At 48.8% G+C, this 26,240-nt stretch overlaps 4 protein-coding genes across 9 annotated transcripts in view; 2 read left to right on the top strand and 2 right to left on the bottom strand.

Moving 5' to 3' along the window:
* Positions 1 to 230: 230 nt before the first annotated feature.
* On the bottom strand, positions 231 to 3,738 carry TOMT (transmembrane O-methyltransferase). Its single transcript, XM_074372572.1, has 3 exons — positions 2,483 to 3,738; positions 1,058 to 1,254; positions 231 to 573 (listed from the first exon to the last, which is right to left on the bottom strand). The coding sequence occupies exons 1-3, from the start codon at positions 2,793 to 2,795 to the stop codon at positions 253 to 255; spliced, it is 831 nt and encodes a 276-aa protein (XP_074228673.1). The 5' UTR covers positions 2,796 to 3,738; the 3' UTR covers positions 231 to 252.
* Positions 3,739 to 4,897: 1,159 nt separating this feature from the next.
* Positions 4,898 to 10,828, top strand: LAMTOR1 (late endosomal/lysosomal adaptor, MAPK and MTOR activator 1). The gene is made up of 5 exons (XM_010973067.3): positions 4,898 to 5,114; positions 8,925 to 9,070; positions 9,323 to 9,400; positions 9,737 to 9,863; positions 10,203 to 10,828. The coding sequence occupies exons 1-5, from the start codon at positions 5,073 to 5,075 to the stop codon at positions 10,293 to 10,295; spliced, it is 486 nt and encodes a 161-aa protein (XP_010971369.1). The 5' UTR covers positions 4,898 to 5,072; the 3' UTR covers positions 10,296 to 10,828.
* Positions 8,680 to 24,456, bottom strand: LRRC51 (leucine rich repeat containing 51). Of its 6 annotated transcripts, none has more exons than XM_074372569.1 (6): positions 24,303 to 24,376; positions 18,250 to 18,333; positions 17,493 to 17,630; positions 13,158 to 13,363; positions 12,106 to 12,254; positions 8,680 to 8,809 (listed from the first exon to the last, which is right to left on the bottom strand). In XM_074372569.1, the coding sequence occupies exons 3-6, from the start codon at positions 17,572 to 17,574 to the stop codon at positions 8,716 to 8,718; spliced, it is 531 nt and encodes a 176-aa protein (XP_074228670.1). In that variant the 5' UTR covers positions 17,575 to 17,630; positions 18,250 to 18,333; positions 24,303 to 24,376; the 3' UTR covers positions 8,680 to 8,715. The 6 variants fall into 6 exon arrangements, with proteins under 6 accessions (XP_074228670.1, XP_074228671.1, XP_010971370.1 ...); XM_074372570.1 differs by lacking the exon at positions 8,680 to 8,809 and adding an exon at positions 11,206 to 11,412; XM_010973068.3 differs by lacking the exon at positions 8,680 to 8,809 and adding an exon at positions 11,608 to 11,826 and having other exon boundaries at positions 24,303 to 24,375.
* A 203-nt stretch (positions 24,457 to 24,659) lies between these two features.
* NUMA1 (nuclear mitotic apparatus protein 1) overlaps positions 24,660 to 26,240 on the top strand; it is a 63,687-nt gene continuing 62,106 nt past the window's right edge. The window contains exon 1 of the mRNA XM_074372544.1: positions 24,660 to 24,737. The gene's annotated coding sequence lies outside the window, so the exon portion shown is untranslated. The remainder of the gene's footprint in view (positions 24,738 to 26,240) is intronic.

Raw genomic sequence — 26,240 nt, 5'->3', positions numbered from 1 at the left:
CTGAGAGCTCCAGCCTCTTGCCAGTCATTTCATGGCTCTCTCTGGAAGGAGAGGGACCAGTGGGATCAAGCAACCTGAAAGAACTTGAGTCCTCCAGTCAGAGTGGGCAGAGGTGGGAGGAGAGCCTCCCTAGACCTGAGCCCGCATATATCATTCCACCAGCAGGGAGGGGTTGGGAGGAGGATGTTCTGATGTCCTTGCTTGGGTGGGAGTGGAGGGGGAGGCAGCAGTAAGTTTCCCTGGGCCTGGACCTCAGCCAGGCCCCGAGTAGGTGAGCTGGGCTATGCCATCCTTGATGGCAGGGAAGCCTGGGAGGCCAGTGTGGTGGAGGCGGCAGCGATAGCGGCCACAGCTCTTGGTATACTGCAGGAAGCGGGGTGCACCGGGGAAGAGCACGTGGTCAGCCAACACAGTGGCACCAGCTGGCAGCAGGGCATGGGCCTCCAGCAGCTGCAGGTCCCGCAAGTAACATCGTGGCCGGTGTGCCAGGAGCACCAAGTCTGCCCGACTCAGCTGGTACTGGGTTCGCAGGCGCGGAATCACCTCCTCTGAGCTACCGACAATGAGCTCCACCTGTGGGGGTGGGAGGAGCTGGAGGTGAGGGTGGGAGGGGTTGTTCTCCGACACCAGACCCCACCAGGATCTGGCTTACTTTGTGCCAGGCCCTGGCCTAGGTACCCCCGAATGTTCTCACATTTACTCTGGCCTCAGAACCCAAGAAGTCTGGATTCACATTGTGATTTCCATTCTGCCAGTGAAGAAGCTGAGATTCAGAGGATAAATGCTTTGCCCAAGATCACACAGCTAAGAAGAGGCAGACTCGGGTATGGTCAGATTTGCTGGGCTCCAGAGACCTTCCTCTTAACTTTGTTGTCCAGCAGCAAATATGTGCCAATGATTTGGAACAGGAGGACAAGAGCTCATGCACTCTCCAGGGCCACAGTTCCCTAAGTGGAGCTGTTTCCTTCTCCTGGGTAGGATTCTCCCACAGGGGAGGCTGGCTAGGGCAAGTGGAGGTGGCAGAAAAGAGACCAGGGTTGGGGAGGTGGGGGCTGACCGTGTGGTCGTTGAAGCCAGCCAGGCGGATGAGTTTTTCAGCCACTGCTGCCGTGCGTGGGTTCCGCTCCACGGTGAGAAGGTGGCCCCCAGGGGGCAGGGCACGGGCAATTAACAGTGTGGAGTACCCACAGTAGGTGCCCAGCTCCAGTGCACAAGCAGGGGCTTTCTCCTCCACCAGCCGTGTCAGGATTTGACCTGTCAGGGAAGATGGCTATTGCAGCAGACATGGGAGATGGATGCAGGGCCGCTCATAGAAAGGGATCTCAAATGTCCACTTGCCTCACTGCATTCCCCAACCAGCTGGAGTCTCATCTCTTTCTTGGATTATAGTCTCAGCAGCCAAGCAGCCCTACTAGTCTCCCTTCCCCTCCAAGCTTGCCTCCTTCACACCAGCCACTAGAAATCTAACAAATCTTACCCTATCATTCCCTGGTTCCTATGATCCTTTTTCTTTTTTTTTTTAAATGGAGGTGCTAGGGATTGAACCCAGGACCTCATGCATGCTAAGCATTCACTCTACTACTGAGCTATACTTCCTCCCCTCCTTCCCTCCATGGTCCTAAAGCCTTTGGGACTGAACTTGGGATCCTCACCCTGACATTCAGGACCTTCTTGGACCTGATCCTATCCTACCTTTCCAGTTTCAGCTCTCAATTCTTCCCACCTATATAGCCCATTCCACTGCCATCGTGAACAATGCTGCCCAGAGTCAATCATGCTAGCTCATTCCTTCATGCCACATTTATATATGTGGCTGGCTTTGCCCTTCCCCTCCTCTATCCTCAATTACCTGGCTAACTCAAAAGCAATCCCTTTAGGCTCAGTTCATATGTTGTCTCTAGGAGGGCCTAGGCAGAAACAACCACTAGGCTTCTGAGACAATTGTCTGGGCTCCTGAGAGATCTGTGCCAGAACTTCTATTTTCATTCCCCCTTGTTTTGTTCATTGAGTATCTGTCTAACCGTTGAATTGGGTGAATTTCTTAAATAAGACTAAAAACACATGTGCTAGGAGCTGGGACTCAGACAAATCCAGGTAGCTACCCTGAATAGGATGGAGGAGCCCCCATGATCAGGGAGAAAGACTTAGCCATAGATAACTACAAGCTATGTGTTGTGTGCTGACATGGTTATTCCCCTGTATCATGCCCCCTTTGAGGCCAGCACTTCTGGCTGAGTCATTCCTATGGCTTCTACTTCCTTCTCCCCCAGGACCTAGTACATGCTTGGTACAAAAGAGGTGGCGATAAACTTTACTAGATGACTGAATAACTTTGCCCAGCCCCCTTGTTTCCATAGGAGAAAAAAGAGACCCATAGAGGATCAAGAACCTGCCCAATTCACCCAGCAAGGCAGCAGCAGATCCCAAATCTTCCTTCACCATCTTGGAGGTGCTCTAGAGTAGAAGGCGAGGGAACACTGACCTTTGACAGGCCCCATGTGGCTTAGGTACTCGCAGTGGCTGCTCCAGTGGTCCAGGGTGGTGAGGATGTGACCAGGGTCCCCAGGCAGGGCATGGGTGAGCACATAGCTGAAGGCCCGCTCCTCAATCTGCAGCCCTGACAGGCAGTCTCGGATTCTCCGCAGCAAGACCGTGCGTACCAGCAGTCGGAAGTGGTGCCGGTACCTCACTAGCAATGTCACCACCAGTGGCAGGAAGGCCAGCGCAATGGCGGGGGACATGGTCCCTACCTGGGCCCTGGGGTGAAGGGAGGGAGGGAAACCCACACCTGCCATTTCCCTGTCATTTGTGCAGCCCTTACCAGTAGCAATGATTATTCCTGTATTTTACAAACTTTGGCTCAGAAAGTCTATGTCTTTTGTCTAACGTCACACAGCAGAACTAGGATTTGAATCCAAGCTGGTCTGATTCCAAGCCCATGTACTTCCAAGGACTTCATGCTGTCTAAATTCACCCAACCCCAAACTACCTCTTCCCACTTCCAGCCCCTGGTCCATTTCACTTGCTCCCTCCACCTGTTTTCCCTCATCTCTGTAGGCACCCTTCTTCAGGACCCCTTTCACCGGTTCCTTCTGAGTTATCCTCCCACCCCACCTCCTGCCTGCTTGGTCTCCTCTTACACATTACTCTGTAGCAAAAGAGCACGACCTTGTAGTCAGAAATCCCTTCACTGTCACTGCTCTGCCTCAGTAAAAGGCAGTCAAAACACTTAACTTCATAGGATGTTAGGATGAGTTGTCCTTACCAACCCAGGCTCTCCCTGTGTCTGCTCTTCCCTGGGGTGGGAAGAGTCCTTGATTCTGTGTTTCTTCTCCAGTCCTATCTCCCCCTGCCTGCACTCCCCTCTTCTGTTCTCTCTCAGAATTCCCTTCATATTTGGATACACAGCACACAGTTTTCCCCCAGTCAGCCTCTTCTCCCCCTCCCCCCCATCCTGAACCTATGGGGGATAAGTGCCCCATTTTCTCCCATGTCCTGGACCATTTGGCCCTTTGGAGGTCAATGGTAGTATATGAATATGGTGAATAAGTGAGTGATGGTGAGCTTGAACTGGTATGCTTGGGAACCCACACTCAAGGGCCCTGCTTACCTGGGCTGGATGCTTCTGTTTGGGGAAGACCAGAGCATAGGACAGGTGGAGGAGTCCTTGGGGTGGGGAAGAACCCTGAGGCAGGTTGGACCTGCTCTCAATTATTGATGCTGAGGCTGCTGCTGTCACCTGAGACCTGCAGTTCAAGTTACCAACCCCAGGGACAAGCTAGAGCTATTTCCTACCCTTTAGGAGCTCTCAAAGAACTAACAGAACTCCAGGGTCTTGATTTGAGGGGTAACATAGCTACTGGGTTTGGTGACCTTTCCTCCAACTCCTTGGTTCAGGACATGGGGTATGGTGTGAGCCAAGGTGACGGGAAGGTTGTAATTTACTCATAAATTCCAAATTCAAGTTTTTTCTAAGCAGGTGCCAAGGCTTGGGTCACAAAGAAGAGTCAGACCCTGTCCCTGTGCCCTCTTCTACCTTTGGTAGAAGAGATGGACACAGGAACATAGAATACAATATAACGTGGTCACTAGAATGCATGCTCCATGAACACGGGTTTTGGCAGGCAGACCTGGTGGAGACATTGTGCCAGGCTACGTGTGCAAAGTCCAGGAAATCAATCAGGGAACTCCACATATTTCCCTGTGGCTGATGAGGCATTCCCCCAACCCCTGCTTCAAGACCCCAGGCCTGGAGTGAGTGTCAGGATCTGCAAGATCTTGAATGACAGATTTGAACTTGTGTTCAAAGTCCAAGAGGAGATGTGGGATGGTTCTAAGAAGAGCATTGATGGTAAGGTTTGCGTCAGATTACTATGATGCTGTCAAAAGGCAAGATTGAAGAAAAATGTCAGAGGGCAAGGAAATTAGTGAGGTGGCCTCCATCTCCACCAGGATTGAGCTTCTCTGTTTCGATATGTGGAAGTTTAAGGTCCGTTCTTCCAGTAAGTCTCATATTCCCAGTCTAGGTAGGGTACCACACCCTCTGTATGTCCACCAAGTTGGCGCCAGGCAACTCGGGGGTGGGTGTGTGTACCCACACTATGCGCTCCTGTAGCATATGACCTGGCCCCCATTCGCCCTCCAAGGCATTTAGGAGAGCATTTCATGACGGCATTTGGTATGAATTCATTCACTGGCCCTGAAAGGTAGCCTGGTGGCCACGCGATCACACAATACATCTCACACGATGGCCTCTAGCCGGGCAGTGAAGGTCTTCAGCTCAGACCCGGAAGAGGCTGAACTCATGTGATCCGCCCCCCCTCGCATCACGTGTCTCACGGCCTGTCACGCAGGGTGCGCCTTCCCATTGGTTGGCGAGGATCAGGCGGTGAGGGCGGGGCCGGAAGCCGAGGTTCCGGCGGCAGCGGCGGCAGCGAAGCGGCTTTGGGAAGGGGTAGGCGTGCGGGCGGTGGTTACTTGCTGGATGCAGACGTGCGTCATGTGACCGGAAGGGCTCCTGACGGACGCCGTCCCTCCTCGGCTTGGCCTGAGCGCCCGGCCCGACCCCCGCCATGGGGTGCTGCTATAGCAGCGAGAACGAGGACTCGGACCAGGTGCGGCCGCCGCGGGCGGGGCTCGGGATTGAGGGCTGAGACCCTGGGGCATGGGGCCCAGAGAAAAGCCTGCAGAATAAGGGGAGCCGGGTTGAGGGGCTCACTGAGTACGGAGGCCCGGAGGGAACAGATTACAGAGGCGACACCGGGCCGGGCTCCTAACCCTTTAAAAGCCCCAGTTCCCTCTGCATAGCCCCCGCGTTGCGGTGTGCGAGCAGCCGCTTATCACGCTCTCTCCCACCCCTTCCACCTCCCCCTGCCTTCGGACCTTTACAACTTCAAGGATTCTCAGCCTTAGGTCCCTGGGAAGCACTCCCTTCCCAGCTTCCCATGCCTTCTCTGTGCTTGTAGTAGCGGGCTTTGTGAATCCATTGTAGAGGTGGGTAAACTGAGGCCCTAAGTTAGGTTGTCTCCAGATGAAATCAGGAATCTGTATTCTCTCAGTCCCTGGGGTTGAAGAAGGAAGGTCACTACTGGTCTAGGGTCAGAGAAGGTCTCTGGAAGTTGGTGTCATTTGAGTTGGTCGGTGAAGGATGTAATAGATACAGTGAGGACATCCGGATGTGTGAGAAGTTGGGATGCAACAAATCGGGTTTACCTTTGACTGTACTGGAGCGGGGGAAGAGAGATGGGTTGAGGAGCTCAGTTTGGCTTGCCTTAGTGCAGTCCCTGCCTAGGGCCTGAGGGTTTCTCTAGCTAGAAGGGTGCTTGTCCTGGGTATTTGGCTGTAGATCCGATCCCTTTGCATAAATAATTAGGCTGGGGAGACCTGTACAGTTGTAAATTCTCCCTCTTTCTCTTGGTGCATTCTCACTTCTTGCAACAGTTTAATCCCTGCCTGCCTGACCTCCTTTGAGGAGGGGGAGACCTTTTTAAGGATTAAAGTCTCAGGTTGTTGGCCACTTGCCTTTTTGGTTGCCTCTTAAGCCTAGATTCTACATTTCAACACATAGAGACAAAAACAGTAAAACAGTAGAAAGGTTTTAGCAAGTAGAAATAGATGGTCACAGAAATAGATTATATCACTGGTACATGAGAAGTAGGTTTTTCCTCAGTGACTCATATGGACCTATTTTGGATTAAGGACTTAAATGTGGGAAAATGTCATTTGTATAGGAGGTATGGGTGACCCCTGGACCTTATTAATTCTGTAAATACCCAGTGAACACATACTCATTTTTTATTCTTTGTGTTTGGCATGCCTCATGGCCAACACCTCAGACTTCACCCCAGCTTGTTAGAAATAGGAGACAATATTCCTGCCTATTGGGAAAGCTGTAGCATAATGGGAAATTGGCCCTTAAAGCTTAACAGGGACTCTTGCAGGGAATGAGACTCTTGCTTTATGAGGAAGGATACTAGCTTCTCGCTGGAATTGCTGGGCTTGCTGCTCTCCTGAGAATCTCCACCTTCCCCTTGATGGGCTTTCACTTCTGTTTCTAACCCCCAGAGATGGTGCTTGATCAGTCCTGGGTGATTTGAGGCTTCACGTGGCAAAGGTCTACTTACCTGGTCTATAAGCCATAACCAGCCACTATCCCAGAGTCCCTCTTTCAGCTCTTGGGCAGGCTCCTCTCCCACTTTCATATCTTCCCCTTTGTTATAATAATAAAAAGGAAATATACAACACATTACAGTTTTCAAAGGCCTTTTACAGATAGCTCACTTGACTCCAGCCAAACATATGTCATATAGGTACCAGGAATGTCTATTTAAAGATAAATAAAAGTTCAGAGAGGCTGTGATTTGGCCAAGGTTACAAAGCTGAAAAGTGCCACAGCCAAGATGTGTTGATGCTAAGTCATGTCTGTATCCATTGGGCCAAGCTGTCTCTTCAAGCTGTGCCCACAGACCGGGTGGCTAGTCACAGGCAGGCCATTTATGTGTCTGCATTAGGGTAGACAGTGAAACTCTTGACTTCCAGGTTGACATTGACTCAGGGACAAACCTTGGTGTGAAAAAACCTCCTCCATGCTCCACTCACCTTCTTGGGAGTGGGGTGATGTTATCTGTCCACTCTGATGTGGTAGCATGACTTCTTCCAGGAGTCTAGGTCTCAGGAAAACAGCCTTGTTCTTGCAGAAGCCCTGATAGGGGAGAAACTGTCCTGTCCTGCAGCAGGATCTGTCTGAAGTGGGGCTGGGGGATGCACATACAGGAAGCAAACTTGGGCTTCATTATGGAGCCAGCTTTCCTTAGAGATAGTTTAGTCTTTGGCAAGAATTTTGTCTTTCTAGCCTTTTAATACTTAGCCTGTGTTTTAGGGAGGACAGGAGGTGTCTAGGAGTTGGGAGTTTATAGGGCAGAAGCCCACAGCTTCTGTCTCCTGTTGGGAACTGAGGACACGGACAACGGAGACTTGAGACTTGAGACTCGAAGAAGAGTACTGTAAAAAGGCTGGGCCTGCCTAGGGCGGGGCAGGCGGGGTAGGAGGAAGTAGCCCTCTGTAAGGAGAATTGTGGAGTTGTGGGCAGGGAAGCTGGGAGCCTGCAAGTGTGAAAAGTCTCCGGTAGGAACTGAGATAGGCATGAAATGGAGCATTGGGGAGCCTGGTGGTCTGGCACTGAGGGCAGGTGAGTCAGCCTTAGCCAGGATGGGCCCCTTGTCCTTGGCTTTGTACTGGATACCCTTGTTCTTTATGACTTAGATAGATATCCAGCACATCTGCTTATCCAATTTGCAGCTGACACAAAGCCAGCAGGGATTTGCAGCTGATGGGTTCAAGGCAGGGGTGAGTTCAGAAAGATTGCTGTAGATTAGAACAAGGGACTAAAACAGGATGAGGAGAAATACACATAGAATTATATAGGACCGGGGAGACTTGGTTTGGCCCCAGGTCAGTTCTGGGGGTTGTGAGGATCAGCATAGGCTCACAGGAATAGGGCTGCTGAAAATTAATGAAGCTCCATTCACAAGGGCTTGGCAAGGGAGGGAACAACTCCACTGTTCAGTCAGGATACAGCAGGTGCACTGAGTTTGGTTCTGGGAGTCCCACACAAAGAGAGCATTGGAGGAGAGGAGAGTGGACACCTGAGAGCAGAAGGGACACGCCCTCAAAAAGGGACACTTGGACTGTAGGACCCAGAGCCTAGGGCTGTAACTCCTGTCCTGAGATAATATGAGGAATGGCCATTGAGAGGTTGGACTTGCTTGCCCTTGGGGGTCTGGGGCCCTGTCTGTCCTCAGGACCTCTCCATCCTGGGAGCAGACACCCTTGCTGTGGAGGGTCTGGTCCTAGGGATCAGGAGGGCCATTCTTGGACTCTTGCATCAGTTTCTCTTCAGCCCCACTGTTTTGATATTTTCCACCCCCTCTGTGTTTGCATTTTTCAAATACTTATTTCATTTTATTTATTAAAAAAAATTTTTTAATGGAGGTACTGGGGATTGAACCCAGGACCTCATGCATGCTAAGCACCTGCTCTACCACTGAGCTATACCCCCACCCCTATGGTATTTTACACCTCCTCTGGCTTCTAGCCTCTAATATCCTTTCTTCACTGAGTGCTGGGCTGTTTTCTGAAGCTCCAGGGCTGTTACTGAATACCTGCTCTGTGTCTCTGTCCATCATGTTAGGGCCTCTAGGACTGTTTGGTTCCAGTTCATCCTAGATGACCAACTTGTCTCAGCTCCCAAGGGCAGTCAGGAACTGAATCGTAGATCTGGCACTCCATAGTTGGGCACTTGGGATATTCCCTGTAAAAATATTTTTGGTCCTTAAAGGTCAGAGCTGGGCTGAGAGGAGAGCCCAATAAAAGGTAGGTTGGACTAAGGGTCTCGGGGCTGACTTCTTCCCCATGGCCTCTCCTAGGACCGAGAGGAGCGGAAACTGCTGCTGGACCCTAGCAGCCCCCCAACCAAAGCCCTCAATGGAGCCGAGCCCAACTACCACAGCCTGCCTTCCGCTCGCACAGATGAGCAGGCACTGCTCTCCTCTATCCTCGCCAAGACAGCCAGGTGGGCATCACAGGACCAGGCCTAGGGCAGAACTCCTTCATCCATGTTAAAGGCTGGGATAAGCAAGCCAGGCCCAGGACATGGGGGATGAGATAAGTTCTGTGGGGAGAGGTGCCTCTGGGTGCAGCCCTGCTCCAGTGGGCAGGCAAGGACACTGGTGTCGGATTGCTCTGGAGTTGGCACCTGGCAGGGAATCTTGTTTGTCCCTCTTGGAAGCACCTGTCATGTCCTCTCTGCCTCCTCTCCCCAAAGCAACATCATCGACGTGTCTGCTGCAGACTCCCAGGGCATGGAGCAGCATGAGTACATGGACCGGGCAAGGCAGTACAGGTGAGCACCTGGCCAGCTTGGATTCCTCAGGCTCCTTGGGCTCCTCCCTTCCCCTCCTCGCGATCCAGCTTTGGAGCCTGGGCCCCAGTCCAGGCTCCTCGTTTGGGTGCGGCTCAGGAGAGTGGCCACAGATCATTCCGGCGCCTCCGTAAATATTCATGTCTACCCAGTTTGCCCTGTGACACTCAAGGGTGTGTAGACCAAGGGAGGTGGGCCCCAAACTAAGGCCCCTGTCACCTGCCTCTCTGGTCTGAGGGAGTGAGGCTTGCCTGGGCTGGCTGGGCCGACTGTGGCCTGACTGCTTGTCCCCCGCTTCCCCGTCTCCCTCTTGGCCAGCACTCGCCTCGCTGTGCTGAGCAGCAGCCTGACCCATTGGAAGAAGCTGCCGCCGCTGCCGTCTCTCACCAGCCAGCCCCACCAGGTGTTGGCCAGCGAACCTGTCCCCTTCTCCGACTTGCAGCAGGTGAGCCACCCCTCGCCCTGTGCCTGCCTGCCCTGCCCAGGGTGCAGCAGAGGGTTCACCTTCTCTGCCACAGAGGAGATAGGGAGCCTGGTAGCTCGGGGACCCTGCTTGCTCCCACCTCTTACTTTTTATCTCCTCCTCATTTCCTTTTTTCAGCCTTCATTCTTTTTCTACCCTTTGTTCTTTCCTTCTGTCTTTCCTGTCCCTGCCTTTGTCTTTGGCTTCCCAGCCTCTGTCATTCCCTCCTCTCTGGCCCTACAATCTCCCTGCCCTGATTCCGGATCTCCCTTCTCACCTGTCTCTCTGTTCCTCTCTCCCCGCCCTGTCCCTCTGTCTCAGGTCTCCAGGATAGCTGCTTATGCCTACAGTGCACTTTCTCAGATCCGTGTGGACGCGAAAGAGGAGCTGGTTGTACAGTTTGGGATCCCGTGAAGAGAGGGGGTCCCTGGACAGCTCTTCTTCTCCTCTCTTCACCCCGTCTCTACCCTGCCCACCCTGGCCCCCAGCCTCACTGCGGCTTATACAGTACCCTAACCTGCTACTAATCACCGAAGAACATGGAGGAGGAGAAGAGAGGCTAGAAGCCTGAGCAAGTGAGGATGGAGCAAGGGAGGGTAGAACCATTTGGGACTGGCATTCAACGCCCTGGCCAGGGGTGGAGTTGGGGCGGAAGGGACAGGGCCTGGTAGGTCTTCATCGTCACTGAGAAGGTGGAGGTGCCGGTGCCAGGGTGATCACTCGGGGGCCCTTGGGGGCCCCCTGCCCACCCTTTCTTGGCCTCACTCCTGTCCCCCCTCCCTGACTTGGTGCTCACATGCACCTCATGAGGGCTTGTGACCAGGGTCTGACGAGCTTGAATTTGAATGAATTGAGTTTGTATTTCTAGCACCCTGGGTTTTTACATTTTTGGGGTTTTTGGTTTTGTTTTGGTTTGTCATGCTCGATAAAGGAAGTGTATCCATCTGTGTGCTGGTTCCAGCCCCTCTGTCCTGCCCACCACCCTACTACATACTTCTGGCTACTCAAGTCCGTGAGCAGTGAGGTGGACGAGGGGGAGGGCGTGTCTTCTAGGGGTACTAAAAGGAATCCAAGAGATAGGGGCTCAGACTCTCAGGTCTTAGCTGAGACTTGGCCTGGGCTAACCTCAGATTGGATGATAAGAGTGCACTTATCCTTCCTTCAATGATGGGGACAGTGTCAAAGCTGAATGGACTTGAATCTGAGGCAGCTGTCACTGTTGGGGGCCGTGTCTCAGGCTCAGTGGAATTACCGGGAAGCCCATTGAGGGGGTGGAGGTAGGCAGGCAGATCAGGAGCACCTGGTACGGAGTTAGCAAACACAGTTTCAAGAAGAAGATCCTGTTTATCAAATGAAATCTTAAGCAGAATCACAACATGTAAAACATGAGAGTTGAAACTACTCTGACTTGATTGAAGTTGGGGGCCAGAGCTCCCAGCCCATCTTCTTGGCCTCCTGTCATGGAGGCCTCTGAGGCATCTCCACAGAACCTTGGTGCTCCTGAAGCCACTCTGACCCCAGGATATCTGAGCTGAAGAGTAAAAAAGGCCCAGCGAGTTTAGGTAAGTTTCCCAAGGCCAAGCAGTGAGCCTAGGTCTCCTGTGTCTCAAGCCAGCAAGCCGTTCCCTCCACTGCCTCCTGGTTTCAGTGAAGTAAGACCAGAGCTACTGGCAGTTGCCTGAGTTGGATGGGCATCTTTACATGGTACAAGGGACTTCTCATCTGCTGAACAGCTCAAATCATTTATTGTCAAACCAAACTGACCATCTTCGGGCCTTTAGGACTGCTGGGGTCCTGGGAGCCTCAGGATACGTTGTGCTTGACCCGGACCTTCTTGGGTTTGATGTTCATGCGTTTCCACACTTCAGCTGTTGTGCGGTCTGCTTTGGTGACCCCACTGAAGTCGAACGTGGTGATACGGGGCAGGGTGCACAGCACATACTGCCTGTGGGGAAGACTTGGGCTGGGGGCCAGTCCCTCTACTACAACCCCTATTCCCCTCCACCAGTTACTGCTCTCTTCCCTGACTGCAAGGAATGGAAGGACTTGAGCAGAGTTTGGTGGAGACTGAGTTTACCCTGACTGACAGCAAGAAATGCCTAAAGCTCTCTGCTCGCTCCCCTGTTCCAAGCATAGCGGAAGGACATGTTGCATTTCTTGTCTCCCTTCCTCCTTTCCTTCAGGGGAACCCAGCTGGAGCCTGCCTCCAGGGTAGGGCACTTACCTGTACCCCTTCTCTTCCTCTATGGGGTTCCCATGGAGTGTCAGGCTCCGGAGCCGAGGGAGGACAGCCAGCTTGTTCACCTCTCCAAGGTGCTGGATGCTGTTGCCATGGAGATAGAGGACACTGAGGTTGAAGAAAGTTGTCAGGATCTGTTGGGGAAAGAAACCAAAAGCTAGACTGGACAGAGCCCTGTATCTAAGCTCAAGACTGACTTGTGGGCAGAGAAGGAAGAGTCTGGGGGACAACTTCTCTTCCCCCCACCCCAGCCAGACTGGATTGACTGCAGCCTACCTGCATTTACCTTTGAAGGGGTATAGGGGCACCACACTGACACAGAGCTGTGATTTGAGGGGCAGGAGATATGGGCCTGGGTCCTAGCATTGCCTCTGACTTGCCAGAAGCCGGGGCTCTTCTGCCTCTCCTCTGAGCCTTAGCTGCCCCTTCACTGAAGACCTTTCCTGCCTAGGTGATCTAAGATACCATCACAGCAGTGGACACAGCATCATGCTAGGTACGTAAGAACTTTTAATATAGTAGTTTAATTAAGGTCCAGGCACCTGGGGAACAATTTCTAAGTCATACTCTAGCTCCTTTCCCTTCTAACACTGATCTTGGACAAAAGGGGGCCAGTTTTGTTTCTTCTTAAAACTTGAGTCTGAGTTCATGGAAAGTAAATGCTGTATTTTTAGTACCTACCTCTATAAAGGAACATGGCACAAAGCAGTAGGTGCCTCATGAGAGCTACAATTTTATCTCAGCTTCCTATTGCAGGTTGCTTTTCATACATTCTCATTTAATCCTCACAGAACCTTTATAATGCTTACATTTTGTCCCCATTTTTCAGACAGGGAGGCCGAGGTTTTGAAAAGTTAGGTAGCTTGCCCAAGGGTCAGTAAGAGGCAAATCAAGGACTTGAACCTCTATGTGTCTGAGCCCATGGTCGAGTGCTTTGCACGGCACCATGCTACCTCACTACTGCCTTGATAACGTGGGAGGTGGAGAGACTGGGAGGCTGGATGAGGTGGCTTCAGGCCCACCCTGACTGGACTCACAGGGTCAATGCAAGTCAAGTCGTTGAAGGACAGGTCTATCCAGGCCAGGTTCTCCGGATGCTCCAACAGCTGTGAAACCACATGGTTGAAGTCTCTCAGGTCATTGAGGACATTATTATTCAGCCACAGGGACTGGGTCATTGGCTTCCCCGATTTTGAGTGCCTTAGTGGTCGTAGCCCTGTCCTTGGCTCCTCGCTTAACAGATCTGTGGGGACAAAGTGAGGTATGTCATCGTAGCTTTTCTGGCTCTGGAGGGTGGGAAGGGACAGCTGGGAGGATTTGCAGCCTAAGCTGGAGCTGGAGGAGCTGGCAGGGCTGTCACCCCATGCTTGTGTCTAGTGAGACTCTCTCCACTCAGCTCAGGGCCCTGTTCCACAGGCCCTGGCAGCCAGTGAGCTTGGATTAGGGGCCAGATACTGTCCATCTTAAACTCTTGGTTTGGGTCACATGTTCCTTAAATGTCTACTGTATCTTGGGTCGTCTGTATACTGTTGTGTGGGGGGAATTTTATAGATGAGGAAACTAAGAACTAGAGGTGTTGGGCTTGAACCAATTTTTTTTTTAAGCAAGATATTGATAGCACAAAATCCAGAATTATTCACTGATAGAGCCCATAGAACTCACTCAGTGTAACCCACTCTTTTATTAATACTGAGCAACTACTATGTGCCGGATACTGGATATACAATGGTGAACAACATGAGAGATGGTCTGTACCAAGCTCTGTATGCATAATAGAAATGGAGCAGATGTTTATGCCTTGGAGGAGCTCATCTGGCGAAATGGAAACAAATGGTCAGTAGAGGATGACTGATGTTATTCAAGTTGTGGAAGCATGGAAGGGGGGCTCCTAACTCAGGCTGGGAGCTCAGCGTAGTTTCCTAGGGAAGGTGAAACCTGAACTGGATATCTCAGTGGATTAGGAAATGTGAGTCAGGCAAGGAAGGGTGGAAAGGGTGAGAAGAGCATGAGCAAAGGCACAGGCTGAGTATCTTAGACTTTATCCTGTAGGTGATGGGAAGCCACTGGAGGGTTGAAAGCAAAGGAGATGATTCAGATCTTTCATTTCAGAAAGACCACTCTGAAGCTTTAGCGTGGAGTATGGATTTTAGGGAGTGGGTGGGACTGGAAAACAAATTTGGCCCTTTCGCTCATCCAGGCAAGGATGAGAGGGATATACAATCAGCATAACTTGATGGTTGACTGGATGTAAGGGTAGAATAACATTCAAGAGTGTTGCCCAGTTTCTTGGTGACTGAGTGGATACCAGTTCTATGAACTGATACAGGATTAAGAAAAGGAGAAACACGGTTGGGAAGGTGATGAGTTCAGGCTTGGCCTTGGTGTGTCTGAGGTTCCTATAGTACAAGAAAGTGGAGAAGCCAAGTTAGCAGTTGGATATGAAGATCTGAAGCTCAGGAGACACAGACTTGAGAAGCATTAGCATAGAGTGTACACATGTTAGAGAAACAGGAGATTGCTCAAGGAGAGTGAGGGTACAGAGGAGGGAGGAGGAGAAAGGGGAGGGTCCATTAAAGAAGTTAAAGAATAACCAGGGCAGGATGGGAAGAACCAGAGGATAGTTTTAAAGATGCTCAGGGAGTCCATAGTTGATAGGGGTGAGTTTCAGGGAGATGAGCTGAAAAGTAATTCTGGCAACTCAGAAGTTCCTGGTGACCCTGGTGAGGGCTATTTCAATGAAATGGCAAGGGCCTGGGGACAGCAGCTAGCTTAGAGTGAGTTCAAAAGTGAATGGAAGGTAAGCAGGTAGTGTGGATAATGGCCTCATAAAGTTTGGTTGAGGAGGAGGATAGGAAATAGAGCAATATCAGAACCTATCTTCATGGACCCCTGCCCTTCTTTTTTTGACAGATAAGATCCAGGGAGAGGCTAGGCCCTGCTCAGGCTCACAGTCTGTCAGTGACAGACCCAGAACCACACACCAGCTCTGGTTGAAGTGACTATATTTTTCCAATTGCCCCTATGCCTTTGGTTACTTGTCTAAAGCTGCCTCTGGGGAAGGAAGTACTTAGCATCTGCTGAACTGGGCAGGTCATCTTCACCCTCCCCTTAGCTCTTACTGGACCCACTTTTCTATTCCCATCCAACTTGATCTTCTTCTCAGCTGCAGGTCAGGCAGCATCCACCAGATGGCTCTCTTAGTCCTGGAGTGAGCAGAACTCACAATTGGGGCTGGAGGGTGGGGGAAGATGGCAGGAGGGTACTGGAGCAGAGTACCCCACTCATGAATAAAGTCCTAATCCTGACCCCCAACCTCACACCTGACTGTGAAGCCTAAAATGAAATAACAAAGATGAATAAAAGTTAAGATCCAAATAAGCCCACATATGGACGAGCATCCAGCCTGATGAGGCAGCAGCCTGGGGGATTGGCTCAGTGGGAGCCACTGGTGGGATGAGCCTAAAACTTGAGGCTGTGTGGGGCTCCTGCTACCTAGGGTGGATTAAGGGTGTCCAGGCTGCTACAGGTTACTGTTCTCCTTGGCTCCTCCAGGGCCCTGCGCTGCCTGAGGATCAGTTGAAGCTGCCCTGTTTAGAGCAGGTCAAGGCAGGTCTGGAAACTCGACCACAAATATGAACACTCAGAGAACTGGGGGTTTTCTAGCTTCAGGGAGAGCTGGGGAACACCTGATTCTGTTGTCAATCTCTGAAGAGTACCATGCTACTTTTCCCACGTGTCTCCAGAGGGCAGGAGTTAGTTTGATATGAACTATCTTGTGTCATTCCTCACCTCGTAATGGAAGGGGTTGGTAGGTGTTTTGCGGTATGGGACTCCCTTACCTGTAGGTTTGTGAGCAGAAGTTAGAGGACTATGGGCTGGAGGTAGAGATTGGATGTCTTCTAAAGTCACTGCCATTTCAGATTCTATGATCCATATATTGATTAATCTAGCAAATAGTATACCAAGTACCCCCAAACTCCACCCTGTCTTCTAACACCAATTTTAAGTAAGTGCTCCATGTGCTCTGGGGTACCTGAGGGGACTGGCCTTTTGGGGCTTAGATGTGTCTCTCCCTCTCCCCTCAGCAAGGAGCACCACGCCTGACATCTATGTACAAATGGAGAGAGAAGTGTTTAATATTGGTAGGTGCTCAATAGTAACTATTGAGTGAAAGACAGGGCATCTGTACAGATTGTTTTGTGTTGTGAAGTTGGCCTTGGTCATAACAGCTTGTCTCATTCTGAGGACACCATAGAGGTCAAAGCTACATCTCCCAACTCAGAGCTGAGAATTCCCAGGGTATGTGGGAGCCCTACTTCCCTTCTTCTCTGTCACCTTAGCTATCTTGTACCTGGCCATTATTGCAGCTAAAAACCTGTGAAACATGGACTATCAGAAGTGCTGTGTATAATAAATAAAGGTCACGGTAGGTGGCTGTGTGCTCATGAAAGAACAAACGTGAATTACTGTTGTGGCTGATGCCAGCCCAAGTAGTAAGTACCCTGAACCCAAATCCAAGTAGTATCCAGTACCTTTGAAAACTACTCGCCTGCTTCCTGAACTTAAAGGTGGCCACTGACTGCCCAAGAGAGAAGACCAAAGCCAGATAATGGTTCCAGGATTTGTTGATGCCGCCGTGTTCTGTGAGGGCAGATGTACTGATGCGTTTATGAGAGACCAGATAAAAAAGCCAGGGACATGGCTGGGAAGCAGCATACTCCCTTGAGAATATGATATTGCTGAGAGCTTCCCTCTGTCCTCACCTGAGCGGTACTAGCTGCCCATTTACAAACACCTTGAATGATAAAATGGGCATGGGCACAGGCAGTGCTGGAACCTGCAGTAAGTGTGGGCGATAATGAATAAACCTGGATATGACTGGAATGAATATAAAATTTGTCAATAAATATTTAAATTGGAAACATGCCAGTCTGTGAGCAACAAGACCCTGCATATTTTACCAGTGATCAGAACAGCCTTGTGTCCTCAGAGAAGAGAAGGTACTGCCAGTTGGTTGGGACTCTATATAGTGGCCTGTGTTTTCCTTTCATTAGTCTCTTCTCTCCAGGTAAAAAAAATGGAGAATAAAATTTTCTTCCACCTGACTTTCCTGCTGTAGCCTGGCTGCTTTTGAAGGTCATTAGTTACCCTGAGAGCCCCTTGGTTCCTTTCAGATTTGCTGCTAGTTTTTAAAAATGCCAAACCCTTCCACTTCCACCACCTCACCCACTACTCCTCCCTATAATGACAACAAAAATCTGTGAGTGTATGGGAAGAATCTCTTTAGGCTTTAGTATAACATTGATTTCTCTCTAGGGACCACACCCAGCCTGCTGCCATGGTGAGTGGAGTGTTGTGCTCTGTAGGCTGACCTTGGGTCACATGGATGCTTCGGAAGGAGTAGTCAAGTGGGGGCTCTTGCACTGAAGTGTTCATATAGTTGCATTTGTTCATAGCTCAGGCCATCATTTCTCAGGTGTAAGCATGGGCCCTGGGAATCCGGGTTCAGCCTGGGAGGACAGAGAAGGACTGGTGTTCCAGGTACAAGGGGCATCGGCCCTCACATTTCCCCATAGCTCTCCCAACCCTGCTTTCTCTATTGCTTGCCTGGATTTCTCCTTTAAGATACTAATCATGATTCCTGGCATTTGTAGGGCACTTCCTACCTCCCCAAGCACCTTCACATCCCTTAGACCTCATGAGTAGTTATAACACCAATTTCTACTTTCCAGAAGAAGAATCTGAGACCTCAGGGTGAAAGCACTTTGCCCAAAGGTAAGCCAGTGAGTCAGTTGTGGACTGCAATCATAGTCTCCTGAATCCTACTCTGAGGTCCTTTCTGCTGCTCCACAGTAGTTACCATGGAGGCTGTCTTGATACCTAGCCTCTGGTGACATCAACTAGGCTATTCTTTTGCTTAACAAACCCCCGAAAGCCTGCACTGGATCTGGATCTGACAGCCCTTTGCAGTCTGACCTAGATGGGGATTTGCTATCTTCTTTGCTCACCTTGTCTGTTGGCTCCATTATCTTTCCATCCAAAGACCCTACTTTAAGCTACATCCTGAATGTAGTCATAAATATATAAATGCACATACACATAAAACCAGTCTACCTCACTCTCACTCACCTGTCACTGATGCCTGAAACTCCACCATTAGGGATTCATTCCTTTGAGTTCAGGGATTTTTCCCTGTTAAAATGGAAATACCCCCTGAGAGGGGTGAACACAGTGTTATCAGTCATTTACAGTGTGGTGTGAATTGTCTTATCAGATCCTTTCCAATTTGTTAGCACAAGTAAAGCTGAGAATTTCTCAAGACACTGGGCAGAACCATGAGAACACCATTCACCTGGGAAGAGAGCTGACAGTAGTTGAGGGGTTTTGCATGTGACACAAACAAAAGACAGACTGACAAGTACATGTCCCAGTCAACTTCCCCTTCTCACTCCAACCACTGCTGTCACCTATACATTTACCACTTCACTTCCTTTCCAAAAGGATTTGAGGTAGTTTACAGTATAACACACTGATAAAACAGGATGATTTGTAGATCAGCTGTCCAACAGAAATACAATGAACATCACAAAAAGACACATGTATAATTTTTTCCACATATGTAACTTAAAATTTTCTATAAGTCAAAAAAAAGGTGAAGTTAAGTTTAATAATACATTTTATTTTGTCCAATATATCCAAAATATCATTTAACTGATAATTTGATTAAAAATTGAGATACTTTACACTCTTAGCACATCCCTATTGGGACAAACTACCTGTCAAGTGCTTGATAGCCACATGTGACCAGAGGCTACAATACTAGAAGGTACAGATAAAGAAAATGAAAACATGGAAGAGAAAGATTAGAAGCCAGAATAAAGGAAAAGAGAGAGATAATAGGGAGTTAGGAAACTAAGACTATTATTCCTGAAATTCCTGACAGCCAAAGCAAAAGGGGAAACCTTAGGGTATGTGGTTCTTGTCACTTGATTCAAAGAAATGAATAGTTTGTATACAGAGATAATGAAATGTACAAATGTTCTTAAAATGGAATTTCTCTTAGAAACCATGGACCTGATAGCTTGTTAATTCAGCCTAAGCTTAATATAGTTCAAGTAAATTCCTTTTTTGGTGATTTGACATATGCAGGGATAGAGTTTAACAGGTTTAGGGCAATGGAAAGTGACTGTCTTCCTCTCAAAAATCAGCAGTCTCAAATGAGCTTTGGGGAAGCGCTGGCTTGAGTCACTTCACAGCTGAATCCTGAAAAGTGTGGACTGGCCTGCTGGACATGGGTTGTTGACTGAGGAGACCTGAGTCTGGATATCGAATCCATAGACACAACAAAGAACATGTTATTCTCTTGTAGAAATAGGCGAAGCTGGCTTGTGTTTTCACCTAGAACCGTTCCACTGGAGCACCCATAAGAGGTCTGATGCCTTCGAGCAGGACTGGATACTTTCTAAAATTGAGTCCTGGATTAGGACCCCAGAGTTCTGCAATACTGAATTTTAGCTTAAAATGTGTAAGGGCAGATTTTTACTGTTAGTCTCCTTCACCATCAGTGTAGTTCCTAAGAACTTCTGATTTTATGTGTAGCACCAGCACCTGATGCATTTTTCTGGATGAGCTAGTATTAAAAATGGAGTCCCAAATAGATGGATAAATTTGCCCATTGGAAAGGGTTAGAGTCTTCTCCATTTAAACAGTAGCTCAGGCTGAGCTAGTGTTGTGTCTTATTCATCATCTAACACAGAACCTGGCTTACAAAAGGCACTCAGGAAATGTCTGTGGGAGGAATGAATGAGACACTGCCAAATACTCTGTTTTGGGAGTGTTGATGCTAAGCTGCTCTTTCTAACAATTGGCTCTGAGGTTCAGCTGTTTCAGTCCACACCTCATTCACAGTAAGATATCTTCAGACATTTGTTGAGTGCTTGCTGCCCTGTGCCTGACTGGAAGGAATGAAGCCAAGATACAAATAATAGAACCATGTCTGTCATGAGAACAGAAAAGCCTGCTGGGTTTCTACTGATTATGGAAGACCGGCCTGCATCCAGTTCTAAGAAACAGCTGCCTATTTAGTGAATACTCTCATGTTTCAATACTCAGCTCTAGTGTACCCTCTTTGATGGAGATTGTCCGGATAAAATTGATCATTGTGTCCTGTATTAGATTGATTCCCTTGATGAACCCTATCATGGTCTCCCTTTTATCTGTCTCTTTTAACTATAACTTTGTAGTCCCATCCACTGTGATGCAGGGTTCACCCATGTGACTTACTTTGGCCAACAGGATGCTGGTAAACATGAAGCAAACAGAAGCTTAGAGGACTTGCCCTCTTGCTCTTTGCCAGTGCCAAGAGAACATGGCTAGCCTGCTGGAGGGATATGAGAAATCTGTAGATGAGATATGTGAAAAGAGGGCCGGTGGTTCCAGGTGAGGCCATCGTAGTCTAGCCTATAACCAGCCTACCCTAAGTCAAAATCAGGAGAGTTACCCAACCCACAGGTGACTGCAAGCACATGACCAGTCAAGACCAGAAGAAACATGGCTGACTCAGAGGCTTGGAAGCAATAACAAATGCTTATTGTTTTAAGCCACCCTGTTTTTAGACTGTTATTACAGCAACAGCTGATACATGCTCCCAACTGTACTTTGAATAAAATTTCATCACAACTTATTTCCTCATCTGTAAAATGGAGACAAACCATATCTTGACAGCTGTGTGTCCTGCAGCAGGTATTCAATAAATTGAAGCAGTTACTTTCTGTACTCATTTATTTATAACCTATTTCCTGTTCCCTCCCTGTAAGTTTGAAGAGAGGAACAGAAGTCAGACTTCTTTCTCTCTTCCCACCATTCCCCTCCACTGAGCCTGAGTATTCTCTCAAGGCTTGATGGACAAATGGATAAATGGAAAAATGAAGGAATAAATGAGTGATGTCTTAAAGGTGTCACATAGTGAGTCTGCCTGCTGGGGAGAACTGACAAAGCCTTGCGGTTGCCTTACTCACTCCAGTGGCTGTCTTTCTGGAGTCAGTCTTTCCCAACTGCTATTCTGCCTCATGACCAGGAGCTTGTCAGATCCTAGTGCCTTCCTCATCTGTCCATTCATCACTGACTTGACAGGGTTAGGGGCTTACTTGCCTTGTTCTGGAATTTTTCTTTTATGAATTGGAAATTTTTTTTACTGATTTTTAAAAATTTTTTTAAAGTTAATGTAATAGCTGAATAAAGTCAAACATAGAGAAGTACATCAGGTAGAAACTGAAAGTGAATCTCCATCTCACTCTCCAAGAACACTCATGATTAACAACTTGGGAATTTAACTTTCTAGAAGACATGTATTATACAGTTACGTATATTTTAAAGTAAACACATGCTGTCTGTTCCTTTGCAAACCTATTTTTCTCTTTTCAAATTATTGTAGACTCTTACCCTTTTTAATAGCTGCAGAGAAGTCCACAGAATCTGTGTGTATGTTAACTTTACTTAATTTAACTTCAGTGACCCAATCCCAAGTTGATGATGGAAATTTGTTTTCAGTTTTTGGAAAGTACTAGCAATTGGAATTTGATTTGTTCATAGCCTATCCCTTCCTTCTTTCAGGTAAGTAGCAACATGATGGCTCAGGAAGCTTTGAGGAATAATCAGATGAGGAGATCTGACAGAGATTCAATGGCCTGGCCTAGAGAAGGTTTCTATTTATGGGCTACAGGTGGAGAACAAATCAAAGAATGTCATGAAAAGTCTGCCGCATAGTCTAATGTTTTCTGGAAGTTATATTCCCAGGTGCCAAAGGGAGGCCCCAAATTCAACCTGGCTCCTGCCTACCTCTCTACATCTATCTCCTAGCCTCATCTCCAATTCTGCACTCCAGCCAAATGCAACAACTCAGAGTAAGTTCCCTGCACCTGCTTCTGGGCTTCTCTGCTTGGCATACAGTTTCTTCTTCTGCCTTGCTAATTCTTAACTACTCTGCTCATGTTTCCCCTTCTCTGAGGAGCCTACCCTCATGCGTAAGTCTGAGTGTGGAACTTCTCTTCTGGACTCCCATAGCACCCTATATTTACCCTTGGTAGCACTCATAACACTAGGATTATCTCCTTACTAGCTGTGTGAACTAAACTCCACCATGGTAGGAGCCACGTTTTTCTCAGTTGTATCCGTACAGTGATGGCAGGTACTTAACAAATACGTTAAACATTGCAACAGTGAATAATACTATAAGGAGAGGGACATGAGGTTGCTATAATTGAGGGATCTGAGCTGGTCTGGGCAGTCAGGGGAGACATTCCTAGAGAAGGAATTGAGAGAAATCTGAAGGGTAAGTACAAAAAAAAGATGAACATTGCAGGAAGAAATAGCAGTTGCAAAGGCTCTGTGGGGAGTGGTTACTTGGAAATTTTGAAGACCTTAAAGAAGGCCATATAACCGGAGGGGAGAATGGGAGGGAAATGTATGGTCAGACTGGAGGTTGGAGAAGTGGGCAGGAGCCAAACTGAGATGTTGCTTGATGCTAAGGGCAACAGGAAGCCCAAGGTATATTTTTAAATGGGGCTGTTGTAGGGGAAGTGAACAATAGTAATTTGCATTTTGAAGGATAACTCTGGTTGTAGTATGCAAAATGGCTGAGAGGGAAGGCAGGAAGGATGTGATGATGGTGGTAGAACTAGAGAAGAGATACTTAGGAAGTAAAGCTGACAGGATTTTATGATGGATGGGAAATGGAAGAGGTATTAAAAATAACTTGGTTTTTGGCTTCTGTAGTGGTGGATAGAGGTGAGAACACTGGAAGAGATCCAGGCTTGAGACACAGAGATTATGAGTTGAGCTACAGACATGTTGAATTTGGATGTCTTTGAGATATCCTGTCCAAGATGTAGCAGAGGCAATGGGTTATATATCTGGAGCCTAGAGATGAGGACTGGGCTGGGCTGGAGATAACGCACTTGTGTACATATGCATATAGGTGGTAAATGAAGTTGTGGATGGGAATACCGAAGAAGAGAATCTCGAGTGAGGTGGGAATTGGGCCTAGGACCAAGGCTGGGGGAGCTTTAAGACAGTAAGTGGACTGATCAGGGCCAGCTAGGAGCCAGCCAGAAGCTAGCTAATCATAGCAGCATCAGACATGGGTGCTGTATTAGCCAGACTGTTTATTTCCTACTTAGTTAAATCTGTTTAATCCCCATTCTCTTCAGTCTCTCTAGTTCCCTTTTCCCTAAACTTTCAAGGAAGGATTTAAAACTCATTCACACTGAACTGTAAATAACCCAATGTAGGCTATACAGGTTTCTTTTCTCTGGGGCAGTTTAACCTACTACTTTGAACAAGTCCTTAAGCTACAGAGGCTGTAGGCTCAAGCTAGTGACTTAGCTGGAAGTTGGCAAACTCGGGTCTAGTCTTAGCTGTTACTGACTTAGTGTGTGGCCTTCGGCAAGTCCCTGCCCCTCTCTGGGTTTCAGTTTTCCCATCTGTGAAATGGGGATAAATATCATTGCCTCACAAAGCTCAAAAGAGAAACTGGATGTGAAAGCACTGGGTAAATTACTAAATGTAACAGATCTGTCATGAAGACTATAAAAGGGAATAAGCTCTAACTGCAGAACTTTGAGAAACGGACCACGGAGAAGGTGTAGGAAGGAGAAGAGGCAATTTAGGGGCTGGACCCCTAATGAGTGTGTGTGGGAAGATCCTGTTGACTTCCTGAAAAGGAGGCTCTACCCTGGGGTCTTCCTGCTTGGAAGGAACGGAGCAGTTCAAGCCCCAGAAAGTTTCTTACATCTCCAGGATTAGGGGCTGTGATTTACTCTAATCTTACTCTCATGTCTTGAAGAGGTTCTCAGTTGATCAGAGAAAAACCAACCCCAAGCCTCAGAGCTCTCCCGGGATGTGTCAGGGATTTGAGATAGTTTTGGGGGACCCCATGTTTGTGATGGGGGAGGTTCTTAAGCACCTCCAAATCTTAGGAGTATGTTATCTCAGCCTTCCCTCCCCTCCCCGCTCCAGTCTATTCCATATGGGTTTGTGTCCTGTTATCTGTGAAAAGTAGTAAGGGCGGGGGAGGAGTCTCAGGTCCCCGAGAAAGAAGTTCTTAAGTCTTTCTGTGTGTCCCTCCCCTCTCCATAAAGTTCTTGTCCCCTAGAGGTGGTTTCCTGTTTTCCTGCCCGACTCACCCGCAGTTGCTTCCCCTCCAGCCTCGGCGTCCCAGCTATCTTAGGGACAACTCCATGGTAACTACCTTTGCCACCACGTCTGGTTTGAGCGCTGGAGGCGCTGCCGCGATGCCTACCGGGAGCTGTAGCTCGTCAGGGACGGGGCCCCGAGGCCGCGGGCGATGCTGGGATTTGTAGTTGTCTTTGCCCTTAAGTCGAGGCCAGGGTCCGGAAGTTGTGGCACCCTTTGTCCCTTCCCAGAGGCCCTCACGACTTCCTTCTCCCGGTCTTCCAGCGTGCTTTTGCGTGCGACGCCCGCCGACAGGGGCCAATCGTAGGGCCGCGCGAGGGGGCGGGGCCATAGTTTAAACTAATTGTGCGCTCACAGCCCTGGCGCGAGCCCGCGACGAAGGCGATCCGGGGGAAGCGAGAGGTGGAGCCGGAGCGCGCGGCCAGGTAACCGGCGTGGGCCCGCTGCTGGAGTGCGGCCTGGGCGCCCCCAGGGATGCCGGGGCCTAAAGGGGATGCTGGAGAGGCGGGTGCGAGCGGAAGGCCTCCTTCGTAACCGAGGCTGACTGGGGAGAGTCTATGGAGGGTAAGGTTTGGAGAGGGCAGTTCCCGAGGGGGAGGTGCGGGGCCTGCTTAGGGGGAGGGTCTGTTTGGGGGCGTGTCTGTGGAACTGTTTGAGAGCGACGGAGAATGCCCCGAAAGGCTCTTGAAAGGCTTATCGCTGAGGGTTCCTGTGGTGGGAAGTCTTCGCCTGTTATTGTTAGTAATAGTGGAAATAGTAGTAGTAGACATTTTCTGAGCACCAGCTACGTTTCAGACACTGTTGCCACACCCTTTATGTGGGTCATCTTTTAAGTATGCCTAACCTTATTACATTTTATTGCAGGTGGGGAATCAGGTTTATGTTCAATTTGACCAGGGTTACATTGCTAGTGCGTGGTTAGCTATACTGGGGTTTTGTCGGTTGGGCCTAAATAGTTGGGGAGGGGCTGTGTTGAGGGTGTGCGTTTTCTTGGACGAGTCATTTTATTTATTCTGAGTCTCACTTTTCACATCTGATGTAAGCAACGAATTTGCCTGCCTTACCTACTTTCCTGGGGTTGTTGTGAGGGTCAAATCAGGTAAGATGTTTCTTGGTAGCATCTTGGAGAGTACAAATGACTAAGTGATGTGACTGTATGAAGGTTGTTGGTGGAAGAGAGCCCAGCTGTGTTGTTGCTGCCTCCTCTGGACTCCCTCTTTTCCTTATCCCCGAGGTAGTGCTTTTCATCTGCTGTTCAGTGTCTGCGTGTTTGTTTGCCCTACTAGATAGAGACAGTGTCTTTTGTCCCTGTATCCTGATGCCTGTGCAGGATATGAAATGTATCATGGCCATTAACATGCTTTTAAATGAATGTGCTTTCTTGGGCTTAAAGGGGATAGGATCGTGGCTTTCTCATTTTTATTTAGTGGCTTTTGAGCCTCTGAATAGTGCTGTCCTCTTACATGGAATGGCACCGCCTCCAGAAAATGTGGTAATACTTGCTTTAATCCATGTTTCCCTTTCTCTGGGGTCTGTTGCCTGGTCATGTGTTTCTAAAGCTCTGGATTGTCAAGTGTGGTGAGCAGAAACCTTTGATGGTAAGAGAATTGGGACTCTCTACCTTGTGGAGATCTTTACTGCCATGAGCATAATGGAGTCTCCTGGGAATGCTCTGATCAAGTAAGGCAACTTTCAGCCAGCAGGAATGAGTGTGTGTATTCCCTCCCTCTCTGTTCCTGTGTGGTATTTTCTCCGTCAGAGGAAGAAGCACATAACTTCTCTGTAAAAGCTACCAAAGTACTCTTTTCTTGGCTTAAGTTCAAGCAAATGATGACTAATTGTAAAACCTGAATCTTAATCTAAACCCCCAAACTAGAAGATCTTAACCAAAAGCTCATATAAGAAATATCTCTGTTTAGAATGCTCTT

The sequence above is a fragment of the Camelus bactrianus genome, chromosome 10 (genome assembly GCF_048773025.1).
Source record: "Camelus bactrianus isolate YW-2024 breed Bactrian camel chromosome 10, ASM4877302v1, whole genome shotgun sequence".
NCBI classification, from domain to species: domain Eukaryota; kingdom Metazoa; phylum Chordata; class Mammalia; order Artiodactyla; family Camelidae; genus Camelus; species Camelus bactrianus.
The sequence above is the reverse complement of the archived record's forward strand: the minus strand, read 5'-3'. Positions and strand labels throughout refer to the sequence as shown.

Bases quoted from the DNA above. Each gene is read 5' to 3' on its own strand.
- LRRC51 (XM_074372568.1), bottom strand. From the start codon at position 17,574: ATGAACAAATGCAACTATATGAACACTTCAGTGCAAGAGCCCCCACTT. The intron at 12,255-13,157 runs GTGAGTCCAGTC...TTTCCCCAACAG, and splicing joins ACTTGACTTGCATTGACCCT to ATCCTGACAACTTTCTTCAA. The intron at 11,827-12,105 runs GTAAGTGCCCTA...TCTTCCCCACAG, and splicing joins GAGGAAGAGAAGGGGTACAG to GCAGTATGTGCTGTGCACCC.
- TOMT (XM_074372572.1), bottom strand. From the start codon at position 2,795: ATGGCAGGTGTGGGTTTCCCTCCCTCCCTTCACCCCAGGGCCCAGGTA. The intron at 1,255-2,482 runs GTCAGTGTTCCC...CTTCCCTGACAG, and splicing joins CCACATGGGGCCTGTCAAAG to GTCAAATCCTGACACGGCTG. The intron at 574-1,057 runs GTCAGCCCCCAC...CCACCCCCACAG, and splicing joins CTGGCTTCAACGACCACACG to GTGGAGCTCATTGTCGGTAG.
- LAMTOR1 (XM_010973067.3), top strand. From the start codon at position 5,073: ATGGGGTGCTGCTATAGCAGCGAGAACGAGGACTCGGACCAG. The intron at 5,115-8,924 runs GTGCGGCCGCCG...GGCCTCTCCTAG, and splicing joins AGAACGAGGACTCGGACCAG to GACCGAGAGGAGCGGAAACT. The intron at 9,071-9,322 runs GTGGGCATCACA...CTCTCCCCAAAG, and splicing joins ATCCTCGCCAAGACAGCCAG to CAACATCATCGACGTGTCTG.